The following is a 23,921-nucleotide window of genomic DNA, read 5'->3' as shown; positions in this document are numbered from 1 at the left end:
ATCTTCTTTTTTGATCCTTAATCTTCTAAGCACTTACATAATAATGTGTGAAACTACAACTTGCAATATATACATACAGATTTGTTTCATTTAATTATGAAGACTCATAGTAAGGGATAAGCTGATGCTCTAAATAACTTATAAACATTTACACTTACCTTCAAAAACTGCTAACAACATGTCAGGATTAGTCTTTACATCTTGAACTGCTTGCCATGGCATTACAAATGATTCTGTGTTAACAATTCTTGAAGGATTGGCATTAGATGGATCATAAAATTTTGAAGGGAGAACGTTGAATTCAATAAGATGTACGTAGGCCAGCCATGCCAAACATCGATCACTTGTTTTAAGGTATTCAGCTACTATTCCACTATTAGCTGATTTCAAAGCATTCTAGGTAAAATGAAAAAATAATCTGTCTTTTTAAAAATAATGACTCCTATTTCTCTTAAGATTCAAGTGTGAAGGCAAAGAAGAATACAAACTTCCTATTTCTTTGGAGTGGTTCTTAAATACCTCAGTCAAAAGAGTGACAGTCAACAATGTTTTTAATAAAAAAAACTCGACATGTCAATACCAGATTGTTTACTGTGCTTAAGATTTATGATATAATTTGTGGAAAAAAAATTCAACTTATTTGTACATTTTAACTGTCTTGACATTCAAAATCTAGTAAGATAAAAAGAAAAGAGTGAAACAAACAAAAAAGGCTCCGATACCCTTAGAGGAGATTTTCAGTATGGATTATTTTCCCGTATGTCCGAATACTGAAGTTTATTCTGGTGGGTACTTAAAATACGTTATTTTTATTTAAACCTCATGAACACTCTTAAAAACGCATTATCTCCACTAAGCAAATGAAAAACAGTCATAAACTGATCCAACTTACTAGTAAATGGCAAAACAAGGATTCAAATCTAAAGTTTGTGTTCTTATTAAACAATGCTAACCTATAGTGTTTTAGACCTTTAAAAAACTCTCGAAGTGTAACTAAATGCTGTAACAAATGTTTACCTGTAAAACTGCAAGTGCACTCTGGCATCTTCCAGTAAATATGTGGAGCTGAACTCTAAACAAGAGGGCCTCTAAGAGCTGAAAGGACAGAATATCTGATGCTTCCCGCTTGGCTGCTCCCATCAGAAACTCCACCATTCTTTCACATACATAATCCTTTTCTTCAAAGGTGCTTTCTAGGTGGAGAAACTGCCCAAAGAGGTTTCATATAATTATATTTCATAAAAATAAACTGTAAAGCTACAGATTTCCCACATTTCATTAAATGTTTTATTAAATCTTCAATTTCTGCAAAAAGGATAATTATAAATATGTATAAACGAATCTTCCTGGGGCATCCGTCTGGTGCCTCAGTCCACAGAGCATGAGACTCTTGATCTTGGGGTTATGAGTTTAAACCCCATGTTGGGTACAGAGCTCACTTACAATAACAACACACATCTTCCATTACTATAACCCGTATTTCCCTTTCTACAAGTTGGAAAATAGACTCCAATGAAACTAATAAAATTCAGATGTATTCTTAGAAAACCCTGAAGCAATTTCATCTCTCCTTTCCTTGAATCATCATATAAATGGCAGTAAGACCACGACAGATTTTCTAAAGTTCATGTTTATGATCATATACAATTTATATTGCTTAGGTGTATGAACATATACAAATTAGATATATGTGGCAAAACAAAAGGGCCTAAGAAATTAAGAGGTCCTTTATAGACCAAACAACTTTGAGGAAAAACACTATACCCTATAAAATCTTACGAGGACCAGTGGCATTAACCAATGCACAAGGCTCCAGGTCAAAAATCAAGCACCTTTCGCCTCCATACCTGAGTTAGGAGAGTAAGAGAGTGGCAAGTTCATTCAGTAAGGAATACCATGTTATCCAAATCTATCTGTTCTGAATTTCAGTTAGCAAGTAAATGATGGATCTGACAGTAACAGATTAGCTAAATCTTCTGGTTGTTGAGTTTGGCTGGTAAAAATTCAGATATTAATGAATACTTGTTTTACAAGTGGATTAATTATAATTTTATGTTTAAGCATGGGTAGGAAACACTCCATTGTCTCAGAAAATAAAGAAGAAAGGATTTTTTTCACCAAATCTTTGTATCTTGGCAAGTTCAATATTAGTATGAATTACAGATTATTTTCATAAGTAACGAGAACAGATAATAAAAACAAAATGTTCCTCAACATTCATGAAAATGTTATATAAACATAAGAAAACTTTTTTAAAAAATTCTTTTCATGTGCTTTACAAGAAACAATTCACTTAACTTTCGCCCAAACTTTAAAACTGCCTCTGAGTAGGTAAGTGTAGAATGTTTTAAAATGTTTATAAAGTTAACAAGAAAATTTACTTCTTCACTAAATATTTTCTTCTTGTTTACTCTGAATTTAATCCTGACCCAGGAGTGGTTTTGAGGTTTGGGACAATGAAAAATTATTATATGTATGTACAAATTAAGCATATGACTTAAGCTACGTATCAATATTTAAGATGATCCAAACACACACATACACACACACAGAACTATGTTATCTTTTCTACTCACAGTCCAAAAACTTTGATAATCGGGAGCATATTCAACAGCTGTTTCACACATTTCCTGCACCTCTTCCTTGGTTCCTCGTTTTGAAAATAATCTGAGGTAATGGCACCAAATCTCTGGATTGTCTTTGTTGTTTTCCAAAGCTCGAGCCAGAACATTTAAAGCAGAATCCAAGGACTCTGAACATAGCCTATATGTTTAAAAGAAGAAACAAGAACATTTTTTTTAATGTTTTAAAATACTCTTAAATCAGGCTGATCTGATGAGCCCATTTTAAAGTTCCATTTCTACTGGAACCTACCGAGGAGCTAGAATCGCCTATGACAAAAATAGATTAGGATTTTAAATCACATTAGTCCATAAAGGGTCCTAATTTCCCATAGACCTAACAATTCCTTTTTAAGTTGATATTCAGTGAGCATTTACCAGATAAAAACACAATGTTATAAAACCCTAGATTATCAACTTCAAATGCACTTTATGTCCATATTCAGCAATACCTTTTATGAGTTACACTTGTCTGGGAATGGGAAAAGTTAAACAATTCCCCCTCAAGGCCAGCTACTGCCAGCACAAAATATCAAAGCTTTCAATGTAACAGTTTTTTCAACGGTCAAAAGCTTGCTATCTCTTGAAGAAGATAATTGTCTCTCATGATCCTATTCATAAAATGATACAGTTCTTTTGGCCTTCACTCAGTAAATGAGTCAGAAAAGAAAACAGTGTAACTTATCCCACATGGAAATGACACACAAGGCAAGTTAAATGAGCACCACACTCAGGTATGTGTGATATATTAGCATTCTGTATGCTGCCTTACTGAAGAAGCTTTTATACCAAGTTTTAAGACAGATATTCTTTTCTTTTCTCAAAGATTAAATTAAAATTTTAAATCATAGTAATAAAAGGTTATTCCTAGTAATAAAAGATTATTCCTGCTAATACTATCAAAAAGTAGGAGTCAGAAAATGTAATAGGTTAGTGAGAAAAATTACTATTTACCTTATTTGAAGGCACATAATATAATACCACCCACAGAAGAAAAGTCAATTCATCAGAATTTAGATGTTCCTATACAAGCTTTAAATCTCTAAATAAAAAAACTAACATTATTTAAGTTGTTCTATTGTGACTTTATCATAATCTTAAGAGACTATCACTACTGGGGCACTTGGGTGGCACAGCCGGTTGAGTAGCTGACTCTTGGTTTCAGCTCAGGTCATGATCTTGGTGTCATGAGATCAAGCCTTGTGTGGCGCTCGGTGCTCAGCTCTCTGTGCTCTGTGCTCAGCTTAGGACTCTCTTTCCCTCTCCCTTTGCTCCTTCCCCAGGTGTGCTTGCACACATGTGTCCTCTCTCTCTCCAAGAATAAATAAATAAATCTTAAAAAAAAAAATGCTACTATCAAAACCTGCCTTCTAAAAAGAAAAACCAATAATCAATCTTTAGACCACCAGAATTTACTCTTTTAACTAATCCTACTAGAGTTAAAAACTGGGGCTAATTTATTACTCACACACTGAGCCATGCAAACAAGTCAAGATTTAGAGCTTTTCTACCAGCTTTTAAACAATAAAGTGCTATTGACTTTGTCAAAAGACTTCATTGAGACCATGATGGAAACGTGATTACCATAGATGAAACAAACTTCAAACATAAAAATATAAATGTGCAACAGATGACACAAAGATTAGAAGTAGACCTACCCCTCATTTTGATTCAAGTACTTGTACGCAAGCTTGAGCCAAAGTTGTACATGAGAAGGATTTTCAAGCACGCTTGCTTCTAAATTAGCAATGTCATCAGTCTCATTTGTAAAGTATCTAACATCGTCTGGAGTGACAACCGTATCTAAAGCTGGAACATTTATTCGGTTCTCTGGCTGGAAGGCTGGAAGGAAAAGTATCATTAGCTTTATACTTTCTCTTATCCACAGACCAAGAAAAAAAACAACTGGCTTCGTCTTTAAAATAATCTAAAAATCTAAAGATTCAAAATAAACACATCAGCTCATAGCTTTAAAGTAGACTGTAATATAATTTACAAACTGGACACTTCTAAAAGTGAAAGGGGTGTTATTAAAAACTACACCAGGATAACAAATATAAACTAGGATTCTGCTGGGCAAACCAGAAATATGGTCTCCCTACTTCAAAGGTAAGTGGCTTCACCTAATAATTCAGAAATTCACTAAACAGTAAAACAAACAAAATTATCATTTATGAAGATAATTTATTCCACTATACTTAGAGAAAAAGTACTATATTACTTTAAATAAGCTCATGGGATCATGTATCTATTAGATATCAAATCCACAAATAGTGAACAAATTTTGCAAACTTTAATAATTAACACAAATTTACAATAATATAAGATGCGCTTGATAATACAGAACTCATTCATATTTACTTTGTTCATTATTTATTCATTCTGTGAGCCTATTGCATGTTAGAAAGCACAGACTCAAAAACAAAATAAAATACTACACCTGCCCTCAAGACACAGGCGAGGCAATGGGCAATCCTGCACAATGAGGAACTGCATTAAATGCCAAATGGCATCACTATTCTAAAAAAGAAAGAAAGAAAGAAAGAAAGAAAGAAAGAAAGAAAGAAAGAAAACAAAACAAAAAGCCCAAGCTGGCAGATACACCAAAAAATTAGTACTGTGTTAGACAAAAATGGAACACCACAATGTAATGATTCAAGGTCTTAAATTACTTCTTACCATACTTAATTGGTCCTGTAGACTGTTCCTCATCACTACTGAAGCTATTCTCTGAAACAGGTTTCCTCCAAAACTTTGGCTTCCACTTTCTTTTATCTTTGTAGGTTGTAAATGGAGGTGCTAAAGTAGATAGGGAAAGATTATTATCTGATGTAACTAGTTTTTTATAGCTTAAAAGGGTACCCAAACAATACTCAAAACGAGCTAAAATTATTATTAGTCAGAAATGACATACATATGTATTTTCTGCCCTACAGAAAGAGATGGTTATTCTACTCTGTGAGCATGTTACATACATATATACACATACGTATTTATTTTGGAAAGCATAACATCAGAAAATTTGCTATCATAAAGAAACTACAAGGTCCTTGTGTGTGTGTGTGTGTGTGTGCGTGCATGTGCGCACATGACAGAGAGAGAGAGAGAGAAAGAGAGAGACTCACTATGGCCTTTACTTTCGTTGATATTGCTAACAAGGAGAACAGCCATCTGGTCCATTGACATTCGATCTTTGTTTACTCCAAAAAGTTTCTCAACATATTTTTCTGAAATTAGAAAAGTATTATCTTCATTTATAAAAAGCATAAAAAACATGGATTACAGAGACAAAGCCAATTAAAAAATATAAAGAGAAGAGTAATTTAAAAATTAAAAGAAAGTGTATGTTACCAGTTAAAAACATTTATGCCTCCTAAAAGGCAAGGCTTCCATTACCTTAACTACTATAGCAAATCTTACCACATCATGCACCCAAGTTGGGCTCAAAGAAAAAAAAAAAAAAAGGTATTTACTGAAACAAACCAAACAAGCAAGTGAAAATTAAAGTCCCAAATTAAGAAGGACTACACAGATTCAGTGACTTCATGATCACTCCGGGTTGTGGTTAACACTAAATTTAATAAACACCAATTCCTTTACTTCTAAAATACTTGCAGTTTAAGGTTGAATATTTGGTAACAAATCTAAAGAAAACCTTAACAGTATTTACTTACAATGCCACAGAAATCTATGCTTTTTACAATATCAAGGTGTATAAAGTCTTTTTTATTTCTTTGTAGAATTTGAAACCACAATTTCCAATCCTTCTCTATTTATTAAAACATAATAAAAATAGGGCTCTACTTAAAAATCATTAATAAAATTGTTATACAAGTATGTTACTATATTCCTCTAAATAAACAACTATTTAGATGAGCTCTATCCAAAGAACTTCACACAACAATGGAATATCTTCTATCTGCACTATCCTATTGGTAAGCACTTAACCGCTAATGAGCTATTGAGCTCAAATGCAGCTATCAAGCACCTAAAATGTGGCTACAGCAACTAAGGAAGAAATTTTAATTAATTTGTATTTGAACAGCAAGATATGGCTAGTGACTACTGTATTAGAGCAAATCTGGATAAAATGCCATAGGTGAATGTATTGAATTATTATTACAACTCCTTAAAGATATCAACAACTAAGCAAATTTAATTGCCTACATTCAAATTTTCTCTTGGAGAACAGTAAGAGTCTTTCAATACCTGCTGCTGCAGCAATTTCGTCATCAGTGCTCGTCTCTGAACAACCAATCAGAGACAGATTATATGACAAAATGTCCTGAAATAGCTGTTTTCGGCTAAGTGTATAGTCTTGTGTATGCTGCCTAAAACAAAACGACAACACACAAAAGATAATCGTGTAATATCAAACCAAAACTGTCTTTTAAGTTATAAAATATTCACAAATAAAAGCTACTCACCACTGACAATCATCATCATTACATGTTCCTGTTAAATCAAAACGGCAGAAACACTGATCCGGTTCAATCATATTACTGTATGATACTGAGCTTAAGGGAAGTTTTTCCTTGGTTCGATAGTATGGACTAAATCTAAGGAGAAGAAAGGTAGACAGGGACATTATGCTCGACAAACACTCCCTAGAAAATTGGTAAATTTTTCATTTTTCTTAATTAAAATTTCTATGCTTTCAGTTTACTATTTATCTAACAATATCAAAATTAACTCTAAAAAACCAGAATATCAATGACAGGGACAACTTTTTTATACCTAGAACACAAAAGATCCAAAACAGAAAACAACAACAAAAATCCCTGTATTTCAAAAGTAGTGTTTTCTGGGTACCTGGGTACCCAGAAAGCAGCCTCTCTGCCTGCTTGTGATCTCTGTCTGTCAAATAAATAAATAAATAAATAAAAAATCTTAAAAAAACTAGGGGAAAAGCCTATAGTACTTGATATGTGTTTTACAATTTTATGATTAAATCCTACCCACTTACAGTCTCACAACTTCCAGAAGTTTTTTTCAAAAGAAAACCTCAATAAAGTTACCATCTTTATCAATCAATTCAACCACATCAACCATAAAATCAATTTTATGGAAGCTGGCCGAAGCATTACTTAGAATAATGGTAAAATTATTTTTAAAACTTAAAAATTCTTATTTGACTCTAATTATTTTTCCTAAAATCCCTACCAGAGATAATTCAGAGTTCTCCACAATTCCCCCCAATAACCAGAAATTAGAACTTGGTAAGAATAAACCTAGTATGAGCTAAACCTTACTTCCTGATATGGTTCAAATCTGACAATAAGACAATTTCATTTTCCCTAAAAGGACAAGTTCATTTTTTAATCACCATGACGCCAATTATTTTTTTCATTATCATGAACTAGCCAAGGTTATACTGTCATTAAGATCAAGGAGCAGTCCTGAAATTCAAGCTTGTCGAATCTTTCTTTCATACCTGTAGGACTTAAAAACTAGAAGAGGACTATGGTAGGGTCTAAAAGGACACGGCTTCACTTCTGTTGTTTTACTCTGTGCTGTCACAAAATCCACATCCACAGAAATCTCCTGCAAAAGAAAACAGTAATTGCATAAAGCAAAGACAGCTAGGGTGAATCCTAGACTTTATAAAGCATATGAAATGTTCAGTTACCTGACCATGCAAAGTCTTTTCCATAATGCCTGTGGTGGTCTTTAAAATCAACTGTTTTAAGCTATCAGCTTTTGAATATAATTTCTGTAATTCACCGATTTTTAACCCTAGAAAAAGTTCTGGTTTTTCTACTGTATTCTTAGTAGGTTTGTTGATGCATTCTTTGTTAGGTGTATCAGTGTGCTTAAGGTTAGGTTTAGTAAAAGAATTCGACTCTAAAAATGATCTTCTTCGTTCCCTGTTTGAACCCGACAAAATCTCATCATCAACATCATTTTCCTCAGTGTCCAGACTTAATTTATCTTGAGTCAAATCGTGAAGTGACGGTTGAGGTAAAGAAAATTCAGGTTCCTCTTCCACAACTGGAGCAATATTTAGTTGTTCCTTTGCTTTAAGGGCCCGGGCTTCTTTCAGTTTCTGAATTTTCAGGGCATATTCATATTCTAGCTTTTGTAATCGTCTTTTTTCCATAGCAATCAGTTCTGCTGAATGCTTTCTGGGACTTGATATTGGAGAATTGTCCAGTCTCATCATTTTGTTTGGCTGGAGGAAAAAATGGTATACATATTTTACATCACTATGATTTCATAAACAATTTTTGGTTAAGATAAATGTGTTATCCCTACAATACAGTGCCAATAGTAAAAAACTAAATCACTGACAAGAATATAATAGTTTGACAAAACTCCCCAATAGTTATGCCAGTTAATCTATAATCTATGAAAAACAAATGACAAAGCCAAAACAAGAACTATAAAATAAAGCTTCCAAAAATGTGGACATCATTTAAAAACAAAGCTTTAGCCTTTCTGAATATGCAAGAAAAAACCCGAGTTATTTTATACATCTCTTACCCTCGGAAGTACCATGAAAAATTTTTCCTTTGCAAAAATAAAATATTCCTACAAACAACTTACTCCAAGGCGATCCTGTTCCAGTTTACGTTTTCCTATTTCTTTACTAGCCACTGCCTTTGCCCGCGCAAGCTCTTCCCCATACTTTAGAGTCAAAGCTTTCTTAATGGTAACACGTTGCTGAACTTTGTGAATCTGAAAATACAGGGTAATTCTGGAAATGTAAATGTAAACCTTAGGAGAGAGGAAATACCTTCTTAAACACAGAGTAGCTTTAGGGTATGCACCTGAAAATAAAAATATGCCAATATTATGTCACAATGGAAAACAGTACAAAAGTTATACATTTTGAGGTCTTTGGTTTATGGTTTTGTTTTTTAAAAAATCTGGACCATAAAAATATACAGTAAACATGAGACTACAATATCTTAATGTAAAAAAAGAACATTACTTGTTCCTGAAGCTTCTTTAAAAACATTCTGTTGACACTGAGAATTTTCTCTGTTGCCTGAAGCTGTTCTGTAAGTTTTGTAATCTTTGTTTCAGCATTTCGAACAGATTCTTTCTTCTTAGCTTCTTGCTGTACGAGATTCTTTAAAACAGATTCATCTTTCATCAAGAGAATCCTAATTGAGAAATAACAAAATTCTTACTAATGTCTTTCTAAACTAGTAGGCTAACACCATCAGAATACAAAACTTACAAAGCAGTAGCTTGTTTTACAAAATATACTGACAGGGTGCCTAGGTGGCACAGCAGGTTAGGCATCCAACTCTTGGTTTCTTCTCAAGTCATGATCTCTGGGTGGCGAGATGGGAGCCCCACAATGGACTCTGTGCTCAGCAAGAAGTCTGCTTAAGACTCTCTTCCTCTCCCTCTGCCCCTACCCACTGCATGTGCACATACATACTCTCTCTCAGATAATCTTAAAAACATATATATTGATATTAAAATGATGACTATTTTCACATGCACTAATCACAGATATTCAAATAAACATTATTCCATTTTATGAAAGCTATGAGCTGATCTTTTTCTTAAAAAAAAAAAAAAATTTAAGTCTGAGTAATGTGAATTACAGTTGAAAAACCACTACTAGATACGACTGAATCTGACCATACAGGACTCCTAAAAGATGAGGACTTAGGACAGAAAACCGCAATGTTTAACATCACTTATAATGCTCAATATACACACATATAAACATCTGATAAACATACTCAAGCACACTTACAAATCTCTAACTCATTTTATCTAAAGCAAGGCAAGCAAGGGGAAAAGGAAGTCTAAATTTTTAAACAATATACAGATGTAAAGTTTGGAAATGAGAATAAAAACAGGACAAAAAATAAATTTATAGATACAGATTTTCATTTTCTCAATTACTGAATATTATAGTTTAAAAAATGAAGGATCTTTCCCTGAAGATGTATTTCAACAGCTGATATCTAGAAGGAATCATAAAGACAGAGAATATGTGATAGAATGGGGGACAGAAAGACAAAGAATTTTTAAAAACCTTTCCACTTTTTAACTTGTTTTTTTTTTAAAGATTTTATCTATTTGACAGAGAGAGAGATCACAAGTAGGCAGAGAGGCAGGCAGAGAGTGAGAGAGAGGGAAGCAGGCTACCTGCCAAGCAGAGAGCCCAATGTGAGGCTTGATCCCAGGACCCTGGGATCATGACCTGAGCCGAAGGTAGAGGCTTAACCCACTGAGCCACCCAGGCGCCCCTACCTTATTTCACTTTTTATTGAAGCTACTAAATAAATGGAACTTAAGTGAATCTATTTTAATCTTCTTTAAAACACACACAATATCATTTCATATTGATAACGCTGGAGGTTTACAGTCACCACAGCATTTCATTTATGAAGCACATTTTTCAGATCTTCAGTATCAGTAATGTCTTAGCATCACTGCGTATCATAGTTTGGCTAGCAGCAGGTTTTCTTAGTGCATAAAATAATGGCATACTTTAGATGTAATAAAATGCTGAAGACATTTCTAAAGACTATTTTTAAATGTATTTTATTTTGTTCAGAATACTTAATCTCCAATGTCTTGTAATGAAATGAAAAACAGAACATATTTCTGTTTACTTATAAAAAATTTACAGTCACTAAGTCCTTGAGCTATCTATGGTGCCTTACCAAAACATTTCAAATTACATTGTTTCTCGTGATTTAAAAAAATAAAGAGTACCAAAATGGTTATAAATTCCTACCTTTTTCCATTAACCGTGGGTAGATAAACTTTTGAAGCTTATTTTAAAAATCATTAAATTATTTATACATTGCTAATTCATCACTGCAATCAATTTTTACAATCCAACTTTGAAGTTTAAGAATAAGTCAATTAGTTAATAACAACAGAATAAGGAACGTCTTACTTGAACAAAAACTCCCCGCCTTACGTATGTAAACCTAGGGGACTAGCGGAACAAAACTCACAAGTGTTGATGTTAACACTTTGTTCTTCACCAACTAATGATTTCAAGGTGTGTGGAGTGAAAAAGATGTATAGCCACAATCAAATATAATCATTTCTATCAAATATATGCTAATGGTCCTCATCACAATAAAAAAAACCTTTAACTATATATGGGGACAGATACTGTGGTGATCATTTCATACAGTACATAAATACCGTATCATTATGTTGTAGACCTGAAACTAATATAATATGTCAATTATACCTCAACAGAATAAATAACTTCCCCAAATACGCTAATGAATTCTAGGATTATGTTCATCTTGTGAGGTTCTATTTTTTTTTAAGATTTTATTTATTTGACAGAGATCACAAGTAGGCAAAGAGGCCGGCAGACAAAGAGGAAGGGAAGGAGGCCAAGCAGAGAGCCAGACGTGGAGCTCAATCCCAGAACCCTGGGATCATGACCTGAGCCGAAGACAGAGGCTTTTAACCCACTGAGCCATCCAGGCGCCCCAAGGTTGTATGTTTTCAAAATTTTGAAACACCACTCAAAACACAGGGATTTCACAAAACATGTTAAGTTTAGGATTGTAACTTAATATTTACACATTCATAACAACATCATATTTGACTATGTGTCTTATTGAACAGACTGGGTAATGACTCTTTCCAACAAAGAAGCCCACCTTTAACAACAACCATACGGTTCCAATGAAGGTATTTCAAAAGATGTCAAAGTTTTAAAGAAAATTCAAAAACAAAGAGTTTCATACATGTTTTTAGCAATGAATAAGCCATGTGTATATCTGAAGAAAAACAAATCTCCTTTGAAGTCTTGATATTTTCATTTAAACATTAATACTATTACTTTATGTAAACATACAATTCAATAAATGATAATCTTCTATAGTTTTCCCAGGTATGAAAGAATCTGTAATCATATAGTATACTTTGTATGACATACAGCCACAAAAATACATCATTCTAATATAGGAACATTTAAATACATACCAATATTTAATCAGATAAAGAGGCTCACCTATGTTTTTTAAGTTTTGCTTCTGCATCTGTAACCTGCTTAGTAACCATTGCTATTCTGCCAATCCCATCAATTTCCACGTCAGAGTTTCCTGGGGATGATGAACTTGTCTTCAGCTGATCTGATTTAATCAAACGCTGTTTCTCTCTACTAAAATAACCAATAAAAGTAGAATTATACCAAGAAATAAACTAGATTTATCTTTAAAGCTCTATTTTATTTCATAAAATAAAAATATTAATCATGTGGACTAATAATGATGACCCATATGCATGACCAAGCTAGCATTCAAAGTTGATAAGTCTGCGTAGCCTAAGTATAGAGTTGTCAAATCACTATGTTGTACACCTAAAACTAGTGCAACATTATGTGTCAACTACACTTTAATTTTAAAAAAGAATACTGCTGATTCTAAGTATTTTCTCAGCTTTACTGAGGTATAACTGACAAAATGATATATTTAAAGTATAAAAATGACTTAGTGAGTTCTCTTTTGTAACAGCTTTCATCTTGCTCTAAGCTGTTTATATCTCAGTGCACCACTGTATTCAAGTCTATAAATGATCATCTGGCTCCCCCTTCTGTGAGTTATAAAAACATTAAGTCTGGATCTTGGATAAAATCAGCACCACTCATCTCCCAATGTCAATAAACTGTATAAAGACTAAGTTAAGTATTGAAATAGCACATACCTTTAAAGCTAATTACAAAAAATGCTACTTACTTGGCAATCTCTTCCTTTAACAATCTATATTCAATCTTCTTTTCTTCAGGCAAAGCTTCAGGTGTTCGCATGGGATCATTTTCTTTTTCAGATTTTGGAGGTACTTTCGGTTTTGAAGCTTGCTAGAAAATCGTTAAAGTCAACCAGATCAACAGCTTCCAATAAAACCACTGAGATTTATATTTCACATCACAACCCAGCGCACATTTATGTAGTTAGAAATAACTGAATAACTTCATAATTATTTTCTATTTCTTTTCTTAAAACAAAGCAGCCTGTTAGCCACAACTTAACTGTACGATCCACTAAGTCTACAGTTTTAAAATAATCGAACTAAATCATATGTAACCTACATATGTGTAGTAAAAATAGGGGTAAAAGTTATATTTAGATTTTATGTTTAATAAAAACGGTTTTCTGGTAATGTGATACAATTTTCAAAGCAATACATTTCCGTAGTACAGAGGACAATTATCCACTCAATTTTTACTAGTTTGAAAAAGGGACTAGTCAATTGGAAAAAAAATAGATTTTTGATAGGTAAATCCAATTAAATTTATACATTCTTCATTCTGTAAAGTCCCAAATAACACAAACACTTAAAATATTTCCACAATTCAATATATTAAAAATCTAGACCTCTAAGGTCTAACTTTTGGGGGAGGAAAAAAAACCTTTAATGACTATCAATAAATCATCTTTTTATCTTTCATTATTGCACTGACCTCAGCAGTTCGTCTTGCTTCTTTAATCATGGACTCCAATCCACCAAAAACACTATTTGTTGACTTGGAAGCCTCTCCATCAGACTCACTGTCATCTGAATCATTCAGTGTTACAACTACTGACTTATGCTTTGGAAGCTGCAAAAATAATATATTTGTTTCTTCTGATGCAAAAGTAACTATTTTTCCTTGGTTCTACCCCCAATTAGATGTGTTGTCTTGGACAAGTCATTTAATCTCTTGAATTTCAATTCCTAAAAATAATGGACTCCAAGTAGACAGTCTATGGTTTCTTATGGTTACGTTGATTATCTAACTTTGTCCCATTTCACCAATACTGGTTATTTACCCACCACATAAAATACTCTATATTTTCTATAGTTCTGGACACTACTATGATCACCTTTCCATTAAGTTTTATTTTCTCCAACTTTTTTTTCTTTAATTATTTTGGGAGGAGGAAGGGCAGAGGGAGACAGAGAAAGAATCTTAAGCAGGCGCTCTATCCCACAACCTTGAGATTACAACCTGAGCTGAAACTGAGTCGGATGCCTAACCGACTGAGCCATCCAGGCACCCTATTTTCTCCAACTTTCTATAAAGAACCATAATGCCACCTAAATTAGCTATCTTATCAACCAAACAAAAAATTAACAATTCTACATAGTTACTGACAAAACTTTTTGGCTTTTGTGGTTATATTGAGAGGGTAAGTGGCCAAAATTGGTTTACCTAACTGAGGAAAGATTTCAACTTGGCTTTGGCTCCAGTTATTTTATTTCAAAGCCATTGGAAAACAAGGTAAAAAAAAAAAACTGTCATTTCACTTTCTTTAATGGACATCAGTAAACATCGTAAATAAATCCTACCATTACAGTATAATCAGTAATTGAAAAAAATACGAGCAAACATAAACAAAGGTGGGAGAAATAAAAAAATATACATACAATTTGCTAAAAGTAACTCCAGAAACAAAGAAAATCTGAATGGATTTATACAGAAAAAAAAATGGAAAAAATGGCAAAAAAAAAAAAAAATAATGCTTCTCCAAAAACATTATCACTAACTCTACTAGTTTTCAAGCAAAGAAACTGCTCCCATTTCACTATTAATAAATAAAAATTGTTTTTACTTAAATAGGACAGCAGGAAAATTTCATAAAAATTTCTCACAAACTGTTTAACAGAATTAAATATGTTGCTTGTTTTTACCGAGATCACAGTTCGTGGAAGACGAGGTCCTCTGTGAAACTTTGGATTCTGTATCCTAGGCTGAGATACCGTATTAATACTGACTATCGACAGATTGCTTCTTGGCACAGGCTGTGAATTGTTCAGAACTGGAGGTGAAGGTGGGTCACTATTACTGGATGTTTCCTAAATAAAGAAAAAAGAAATATGAAACATTTTTAAATAAAGAAATTCTGTCATCTTGAAAAGTCCTGAGTAAATTAGCTTCAGACATATCACTACTCTGAAAGGCCCAATGAATCCCAGAGAAAAGCAAAGCTAAAACTAGGGTCAAGAGCACCACCTAGAGGTTCAGGCACCTAAATTACCTCTGGCTTAAAAGCTCTTTTATTTGCAAGAGATTTAAGGAGCTCTTCTCTAAGCAGCATTTCTTCCTCCTCTTCCTCATCTGCAAAGGGTGGTTTTGGAGGCTGTTCTGGATCTTCAGGTGGGAGAGGTGGTAAAGGTGGTAGAGGAGGTAGAGGTTCAAGAGAAACACACAAGCCTTCCACATAAGGCTGGCTCAAAGGTGGCATAGACTAGTTATTTTTAAAAGAGAAAAAAATAGTAATTACAGTGCAAATTTTATAAATTTCAAATATTTATCTCTGGAGCAACATTAAATTTAAAAAGATAAACTTTAGGTTATTACTTTAATTGTAAGCATAAGTGAACTAAGTGTCAGTAGATCTTAAAACTAAACCAAATTCAATATTCAACCATGAAAAGTGTAATTTTTGCAAGTAAAAAAACATTTTTTGAAACATCAAATTTCTGAAACATCTAATTTATGAACTTCAGGGTAATTATACAAACTTCTCCATTCCCTTTCTTATTTTCACTCAGCTTTCCAAAAGACAGAAATCAAAGTCTAGAGAAGAGACGGTTACCTGAAAACAAGTGAGGATACTGAAAACCAAAACATATGATAGATATTTAAGTAAAAAAACAAAATTAGGCACCAAAGGAATTCTGGAAATAGTCCAGAGTATCTCAAGAACTATTCAGAAGAATCTCTTAGATGTTTGAGCAGTGGCTTCTTAGAAAGTACTTATGAAGAAAACTAAATTTATACAAATATTGGAGTTTGGATATATTTTTGTTTTAAAGAACTGCCAGAATTTCTCTCGGCATTTAGTTCATCCATTCTCCATTTCCCAAAAGGAAACATTTCAAGGAAGAAGAGGAAAAAAAAGTTTTCTTTCACTCTGTGCTCTCATATTCCCCTCACCTTAAGCTTCCAAGGAGGACATCAGATGTCCACCTAGGAACTATGAAATGACAAAGATCCCGTTAACCTACTGAGAGATCCGACTTGGTCTGCAGGTTCTTTCAAACTAGAAATAACCTCAGAACTTTTACTTTATGATTCTCCCACTTACTTCTTCCTTCCTTCCTTTTTTTTTTTTTTTTTTTTTTTTTTAAAAAAAAAAACGAGGGCCTGGCAGTTCTTTTAAAAAGAAGCTGGGAAAAAAAGAAACTAACTACTATATACAACGTAACATTCTTTAGATGCAATTTCAAATTAAAAATAACTGTATTCATCAAAAGAGGAAAAAGGAAAAGAATTCATTTCTAAAAGTACCCTAATGCACTTAAGCCCGACTGCCAAAGAAGATAATGCAAAATAGCAGATAATCTTATTCTGCTTTGGTATAAATTTTTGGAGAAGCTACCAGTTGAGAAGGAAAATGAAAACATGCTAAGTACTGAAAGAAAATACACGTAAGATTAAAAATTACCTATGAAAAAATCTCCCAAATGGACAGCCTGCCAATATATAATTAACTATTTATTCTATAGGCTTCAGAGCTATTAATTTTGGTAAACAATTCTACTTTAAGCTCTCTTTAAACATTAACTACTTTTAGTTACATACCAGTTATTCAAAACAAATTAGGAAAGACACAAAACAGAATAATTTTCTTAAAAATCACATCAATTCACACTTACAGAAACCTGAGGTGGTGGAGGCAAAGAAATAGACGGTGCTGGAGAAAAATACCCCAGTGAACATTCAGAGAAGAATGGTGGCTGCACCGGTGAAGGGGCTGTAAAAAATTTTAAGAGTTTACAAACAAATATACTTAGAAAGGAATAAATTAAGATTACGATATGCCTGAAGAAATACAAATACATCTATCTAAGCAGAGTGCAAATTAGTATCTTTAACCTCCATGAGACCTCCCTACCCATTCAATAGTGTCCTTAGTCATCAGAAAGCCAGCCTTCCAACTTAGTTGACAATTAGTGCCTTAAAACTCTTTGTTCCACTTTCACTCATCTTAACAGGAAAGAGAACAGGAAACACAAGAAAAACACTTTTTTTTTTCCTCTTTTACAAACTATTTTTAAAGGAATAATAAAACAAAAAATTCCTGAATTTGCTTAAGTGTCCTAACGAAAGGACAAACAAAAAACAAACCAGTAATGTGGTAATTCCATTCCTCCCTTTATGTGGAATGAAAAAATGAACTACTTAAGTTGTATAGAAAGCAAATAGCATGAATGAAAAGAACGACTTCCTGCTGTATTTATCAATTAAATGTACACTCTGTCACATTTAATAATTCTGAAATAGTTATAATCAATGCACCTCAATGAAACTGTTAGCATTTTTCTCTTCCCTGGTAGCAGATAAAAATAATCACGCATTTTACCTTCAGTGGTTTCTTACAAGCCAGTGAAATACGCCAGATTTGAAGACTACTCTTGCTACCCAGTAACTATAAACCTCAGGTAAAAAAAACTAATGTTTCTTTATCCCAGCTGTCTCACAAGTCAATATGGCCATTACCCACATGATTTATATGGTTAACTTGTGCCTATATGATACTATTTGAAAATTCAATTGGCCTTTAGAACATTTTACTTCTTAAAAATAAATACTGGTAGTGAATATAACAAAAAGCTATAACTGGACAAAGGTGAGTAAAGAGTACATTCTCTACTAATTTTTTACAAAATTTTTTGAAAGCATAGTACATAAAATTATTTTATAGAAATAGAAAGTATTAATAATATCGTTAATACTTGGGAATACAATGAAATATCTTGAGGAACCTGGAAGCAAGAAAACTTAATACTGACCAGAGAGTTAAATTCTGAAATCAAAACATACTATTCTGAAACAAAACATAATATGAAACAATCAAACGTAAGTCTAAAGGGTAACCAAAAAATAAGCACTTTTGGTAAACATAACCCAAATCATATAGATTTTTGTTTCTGTCTAGATATACTCAAGTAAGATTCTCGTTTTGTTTTGTTCTGACAACATGATCATAGGGAGAAAAACACTGATGAAATGATCTTTCAAGTAAGTGTTCCAGTTCCTAGAATGCCAACTGCATTCAGTTATCTGCCTCAGTTTTACATGTTTTAATTAATGAGAAAATAGATCTCCCACAGAATTACCCCTGAATAGCAACTAAAGCAAGTCTCCAGCCCTCAAGAAGAATCACATCCTAAAATATGCAATCTAATTGAACATTGCCCTGAGTGGTTCTAACCAGCCTCTACTGAGACGCCACTAGTAATACCACTTACCATCTCCAAATTCCTACAAAGTAACATCACTGGAAGAAGAAAGGAACCTAAGAACACGAAAGATTCTTTTTTTCCACTAAAGCAGAAATTGTCTATGATATAAAGATAACTTAAGAGATGAAAAATCTATTTTTTTTAATTTAAAAGCAGTGTTCTCATCTTTCCCACAATCTTCATTTTTAAGATCAAACAGTTAATAGTAGACTTTAAACACTGCCTTTTTATTTAAATGCTATCTAGAAAGAAACACCTGAAAGAAAGGTTAATATTATATATTTGAGGTTTGCTCTCAAAGTATCTCCACTAAATGTCTATGGTTACCCAATTCACCAGCTAACATCACTTTCATTACACATTTCTTTCAAGCTTTTGGGCAGCTTTATGATCATTGTCCATTTATGAAAACTTGTGAATATGTGAATGTTTCCAGTTTGGGCTCATACCTGGAGAATTGGTTTCACTATCTGTATCCATAGCAACTTCTTCATAGTTATCATACTGATAAATGCCGCCTCCACTATCAGTAGGTTGCTTATCTAAGGATCGTCTTAGGTCAGGATCTGAAGACTAATAACACAAGATATTTTTCAGTTTCAAAGCATTTTCTGTCTTAGTCTATTCTTAGGCTAGAAATTACAAAACAATTGACAGCTATCCTCTAGGGAACAGCATCAAAAATCATATTCCTCTGTAAAATAAGATGACACCAAGTTCCTGAACACTTATGGCCTCTCTGTATGAGAGACTGGATGAATAAATTCAAGTTTTATGCCATCAAGACTATACTGTAGAGGCTCCTTTGTGGCTCAGTTGGTTCAGCATGTGACTCTTGGTTTCAGCTCAGGTCATGATCTCATGATTGTGGGATCAAGCCCTGCACTGGGCTCTGTACTCAGTGCAGAGTCTGCTTCAGATTCTCTGTCCCTTTCCCTTACTCTCTCTCTCTCTCTAATGAATAAAAATCTTTTTTAAAAACCCTATATTTTAGAGTATTTTGAAAAAATACAGTAACATTTTAGTTATGAATACACTGATAAGAGCTGAAAATTAGAAACTCTTAGGTGATGTGTCTGTGTGTAGTTTTCTTTTTTTTTTTAATTTTTAATGATTTTATTTATTTATTTGACAGACAGAAATCACAAGTAGGCAGAGAGGCAGGCAGAGAGAGAGGAGGAAGCAGGCTCCCCGCCGAGCAGAGAGCCAGATGCAGGGCTCGATCCCAGGACCCTGAGATCACAACCCGAGACGAAGGCAGAGGCTTAACCCACTGAGTCACCCAGGTGCCCCTCTTTTTGTATTTCTTACATTTCACTCAGAGACAGTTTATAGCTAACAAAACCTATCCAGATTGGTAAGAGTAATGTGCAAATACATACTTTTCTCTTTAAAAAGATTCTAACAGGGGCGCCTGGGTGGCTCAGTGGGTTAAAGCCTCTGCCTTCGGCTCAGGTCATGATCTCAGGGTCCTGGGATCGAGCCCCGCATCGGGCTCTCTGCTCAGCGGGGAGCCTGTTTCCTCCTCTCTCTCTGTCTGCCTCTCTGCCTACTTGTAATCTCTGTCTGTCAAATAAATAAATAAATAATCTTTAAAAAAAAAAAAAAAGAAAGATTCTAACAAAGTACTCTTTAGAAGTTCCAAGTATTACAAATTCCTTGCTTAAGCAAACCTAATTTCTGACTCCTTAAAATTAAAGAGCTCTTATTCTTTAATATCCCTCTCTTCTTCAACAGTTCATTCACACGCATAATTTCAAATCTCAAAATCCTGAAATTTGTCACTGATAATATATCACAAGATTAATTATTAAATCTCCAGTTTACTGCCTGACACCATCCATAATAAACAATGACAATCATTATCAATGACATTACTTAGTAAAGGTTTACAAATGCTAAATAAGTAACTAAAGTAAGCACAAGCACTAATGCTATGATGATTTAACTTTCTTTAAAATAGTCCATACCAATTAGTCATGACACACTTTTAATTCTATAATACTGAACAAATGCTAAAAAAAAATTAATGGAATTCCACCCCTATACTTAGGGTATGGCCATTTTCTGGATAAGTCCTCACTACAATTTAGTAATCCTATTTTTTTTTTAAAGATTTTATTTATTTGACAGAGAGAGACACAGCAAGAGAGGAAACACAAGCAGGGGAAGTGGGAGAGGGAGAAGCAGGCTCCCATGCCAAACAGGGATCCCGATGCAGGGCTCAATCCCAGAACCCTGAGATCACAACCCGCGCCAAAGGCAACCGCTTAATGACTGAGCCACCCAGGTGCCCCAGTAATCCTACTTTCATCTAAATAGAAAAAGATGAAAAAGCTATAAGGAGACTTTGCTAACCATACTTTTTATTTTTCATTTCTTCTATTTCTAGTATCTACAACAATAGAAAACTCATTCTTAATTATAACCAAACCTCCCCCCAAAAGTTATAACAAGTTCTATTAAACACAAAAACTCGGGGCGCCTGGGTGGCTCAGTGGGTTGAAGCCTCTGCCTTCGGCTCAGGTCATGATCCCAGGGGTCGGGCTCTCCGCTCAGCGGGGAGCCTGCTTCCTCCTCTCTCTCTGCCTGCCTCTCTACTTGTGATCTCTGCCTGTGAATAAATAAATAAAATCTTTAAAAAAAAAACAACACAAAAACTCTATACTTTTTCTTAGTTGATTGTATTTATGAAGATAATAAGGACACTTAAATTTGAATAATGTTTTGATTTTATATTTTTACATTCTTTACCTTACTTCTTGATCTCCTCTTCCCACCAACCAATTTCATGAATCGATTGTACTGCTCTTCCTGATTTGAGAGATCTCGAATTTTTCTGATTTCTTCTTCTCTTTTCCTTCTCTCTTCTTCTTCAGCTTGTTTCCGCTGATCCTCCTCTTTCTGTCTTTCCTGTTCTTTTTGCTGTTGTAGTTTCTTCCATGCTTTTGTTTGCTGCTTCCTTAATGCTTGTTTAGCTTTAAATAAAAATACAGAAATATTGGTATCTATTAGTTAGAATTTTCTAGATAAAAGAAAATAAGAGCTTTATAATTTATTTTCATTGTCATTAAATCAAATATACAGATGCTCCTCCAAGTTCTGTTTATATAGGACTGTCCCCATTCAGGGCCCTATAGTTCCCAAACTTTAAACTTTCTGAATTAAAATCTTAAAACTGTACTGATATATGAAATCAAAAGAATTTAACAGAAATGATCACCTGTAGTGCTAACTTTTTTGGCTGAATGTGTTTTCGTACTGGTTTTAACTTTTTGCTGTACAGTTTTCGTCTTAGTCAACTTTTCTTTGCTTTCCTTCATCACCTGCTGTTCTTTTTGTTGCCATTTTTTACTGGCTGACTGAAGAGCCAAAAGACGAAGTTGTAGTTCTGACAGTTCCTCTTCATCTTCACCAAGTTTCTTTGAAAAAAGAAATAGTTGTAACTTTTTAGTTTAGTTTTATTATTTGACTTTAAACATTTCACCAAGTCAAACCTTTCCAAGGATCAGAATTTAGTTGTAAAGCAAATACTTAACGGCAATATAAGTAAAATAAGGAAACTGAACTATTTACCACAGCCCTACATCTCCAATCTTTATGATACAGACAGATCAACCTGTGGAGGGTGTGTGTGTATATGTAAATTGAAGAGTTAGAGGAGATGAATACAACCGATGGAATAGTATGATGCAAAAAGGAAGTTAAGTGTCAGAGATCAGCATTTAACTGAGCCTCCCAAGCAAGAAAGTAAAAATCTGATGACAGCAAATGCAAAAAGAAATCCACTCAGAAGAGGTCAAGAATGAAGAATGAAGTGGTTCCATAAACATGTGATTTCCTAGTCTTACAAGTAATACAGAGAACAGGTACGGTACACTGAATGTCAAGATTGAAATTTGCAAACTTTAAAAAAAAAAAATATTTTATAATTCTTCAGACTTACTTACATTTGAACAATGTATGTTCTAAAATTACAGATACTTATCTGAATGTTTAAAATATTTTGAACACCCAAGACTTTCCTACAGGGAAGCTAAAACAGGAAAACAGGTTAAAGACAAATGTTTGAAAGCTTTTTTCCAACTGAAATATCTAATTTTTTTCACCCTACCTTTTTTTAAGGTAATTTTAAAAATCTATTCTCTACATTTTAGCTAAAATATAACTGAAAATGTCAGGTAAACTAAGCACAGATTCTTTTTTTAAAAGATTTTATTTATTTGACAGAGAGAGAAAGACACGGCACAAGTAGGCAGAGAGGCAAGCGGGGAGGCAGGCTCCCTGCTGAGCAGAGAGCCTGAGGCGGGGATGTGGGACTGGATCCTAAGATCCTGAGACCTTGACCTTAGCTGAAGGCACAGGCTTAACACACTGAACCACCCAGGCGCCCCTAAGCACAGATTCTTAATTGAAGTACATGGATATAGTGGGGACAGACGTATTTGGGAGTCCTCTGGCTTCCCCATCCTTTAAAATTAAATGCAAAACTGTTTTTCTTTTATGCGTATGTATAAAAAAGGAGGGAATAAAAAGAGACTAAGAAACTAAGACTCAAAAAGGTCAAGGCTCACTTACCTAATAACCTTTGCTTACACATGAATTATAATCACATTTGTCTAATATCCAATTAAATTATTTAACTTCTGGGAACCTGGGTGGCTCAGTGGGTTAAAGCCTCTGCTTTCGGCTCAGGTCATGATCCCAGGGTCCTGGGATCGAGTCCCACATCGGGCTCTCTGCTCAGCAGGGAGCCTGCTTCCTCCTCTCTCTCTCTCTCTCTGCCTGCCTCTCTGCCTACTTGTGATCTCTGTCTGTCCAATAAATAAATAAATAAAATCTTAAAAAAAAAAAAAAAAAAAATTATTTAACTTCTTAAGATACCTTAACCATAAAGAAAACAGTGGGTACTTCCTACTGGTTTCACTCTACTATGAACTATTATAAATGCCTAACTGAATTGCCACCACGTATTTCAGTACTCCAGTTTATCCAAACCAGGCTATACGTACCCTTTCCACTGGTGGGAAATATATGTAACAAAGGAGTTGAAAAAATTATCTTTTTTTTAACTCTAAGTCACTTAAACATACCAAATTCTACTACTTGGTCCTGCAGTTC

General features: G+C 33.8%; 1 protein-coding gene across 1 annotated transcript in view; it reads right to left on the bottom strand.

The window, feature by feature from the left end:
• ZFC3H1 (zinc finger C3H1-type containing) overlaps window positions 1-23,921 on the bottom strand; it is a 51,237-nt gene that overhangs the window by 12,768 nt on the left and 14,548 nt on the right. Inside the window, exons 4-24 of the mRNA XM_080810566.1 lie at window positions 22,024-22,222; window positions 21,555-21,778; window positions 19,250-19,373; window positions 17,211-17,308; window positions 15,587-15,796; window positions 15,240-15,404; window positions 14,029-14,166; window positions 13,304-13,425; window positions 12,580-12,729; window positions 9,556-9,730; window positions 9,168-9,299; window positions 8,251-8,793; window positions 8,056-8,165; window positions 7,049-7,180; window positions 6,831-6,952; window positions 5,747-5,848; window positions 5,301-5,420; window positions 4,280-4,463; window positions 2,577-2,763; window positions 1,018-1,206; window positions 159-396 (exon numbers count right to left, since the gene is read on the bottom strand). Of these exons, the coding sequence (XP_080666692.1) occupies window positions 159-396; window positions 1,018-1,206; window positions 2,577-2,763; window positions 4,280-4,463; window positions 5,301-5,420; window positions 5,747-5,848; window positions 6,831-6,952; window positions 7,049-7,180; window positions 8,056-8,165; window positions 8,251-8,793; window positions 9,168-9,299; window positions 9,556-9,730; window positions 12,580-12,729; window positions 13,304-13,425; window positions 14,029-14,166; window positions 15,240-15,404; window positions 15,587-15,796; window positions 17,211-17,308; window positions 19,250-19,373; window positions 21,555-21,778; window positions 22,024-22,222 (3,664 nt within the window). The remainder of the gene's footprint in view (window positions 1-158; window positions 397-1,017; window positions 1,207-2,576; window positions 2,764-4,279; window positions 4,464-5,300; window positions 5,421-5,746; window positions 5,849-6,830; window positions 6,953-7,048; window positions 7,181-8,055; window positions 8,166-8,250; window positions 8,794-9,167; window positions 9,300-9,555; window positions 9,731-12,579; window positions 12,730-13,303; window positions 13,426-14,028; window positions 14,167-15,239; window positions 15,405-15,586; window positions 15,797-17,210; window positions 17,309-19,249; window positions 19,374-21,554; window positions 21,779-22,023; window positions 22,223-23,921) is intronic.

Source organism: Martes martes (genome assembly GCF_963455335.1).
Source record: "Martes martes genome assembly, chromosome: 8".
NCBI lineage: Eukaryota > Metazoa > Chordata > Mammalia > Carnivora > Mustelidae > Martes > Martes martes.
This window is presented reverse-complemented; position numbering and strand designations above follow the sequence as displayed.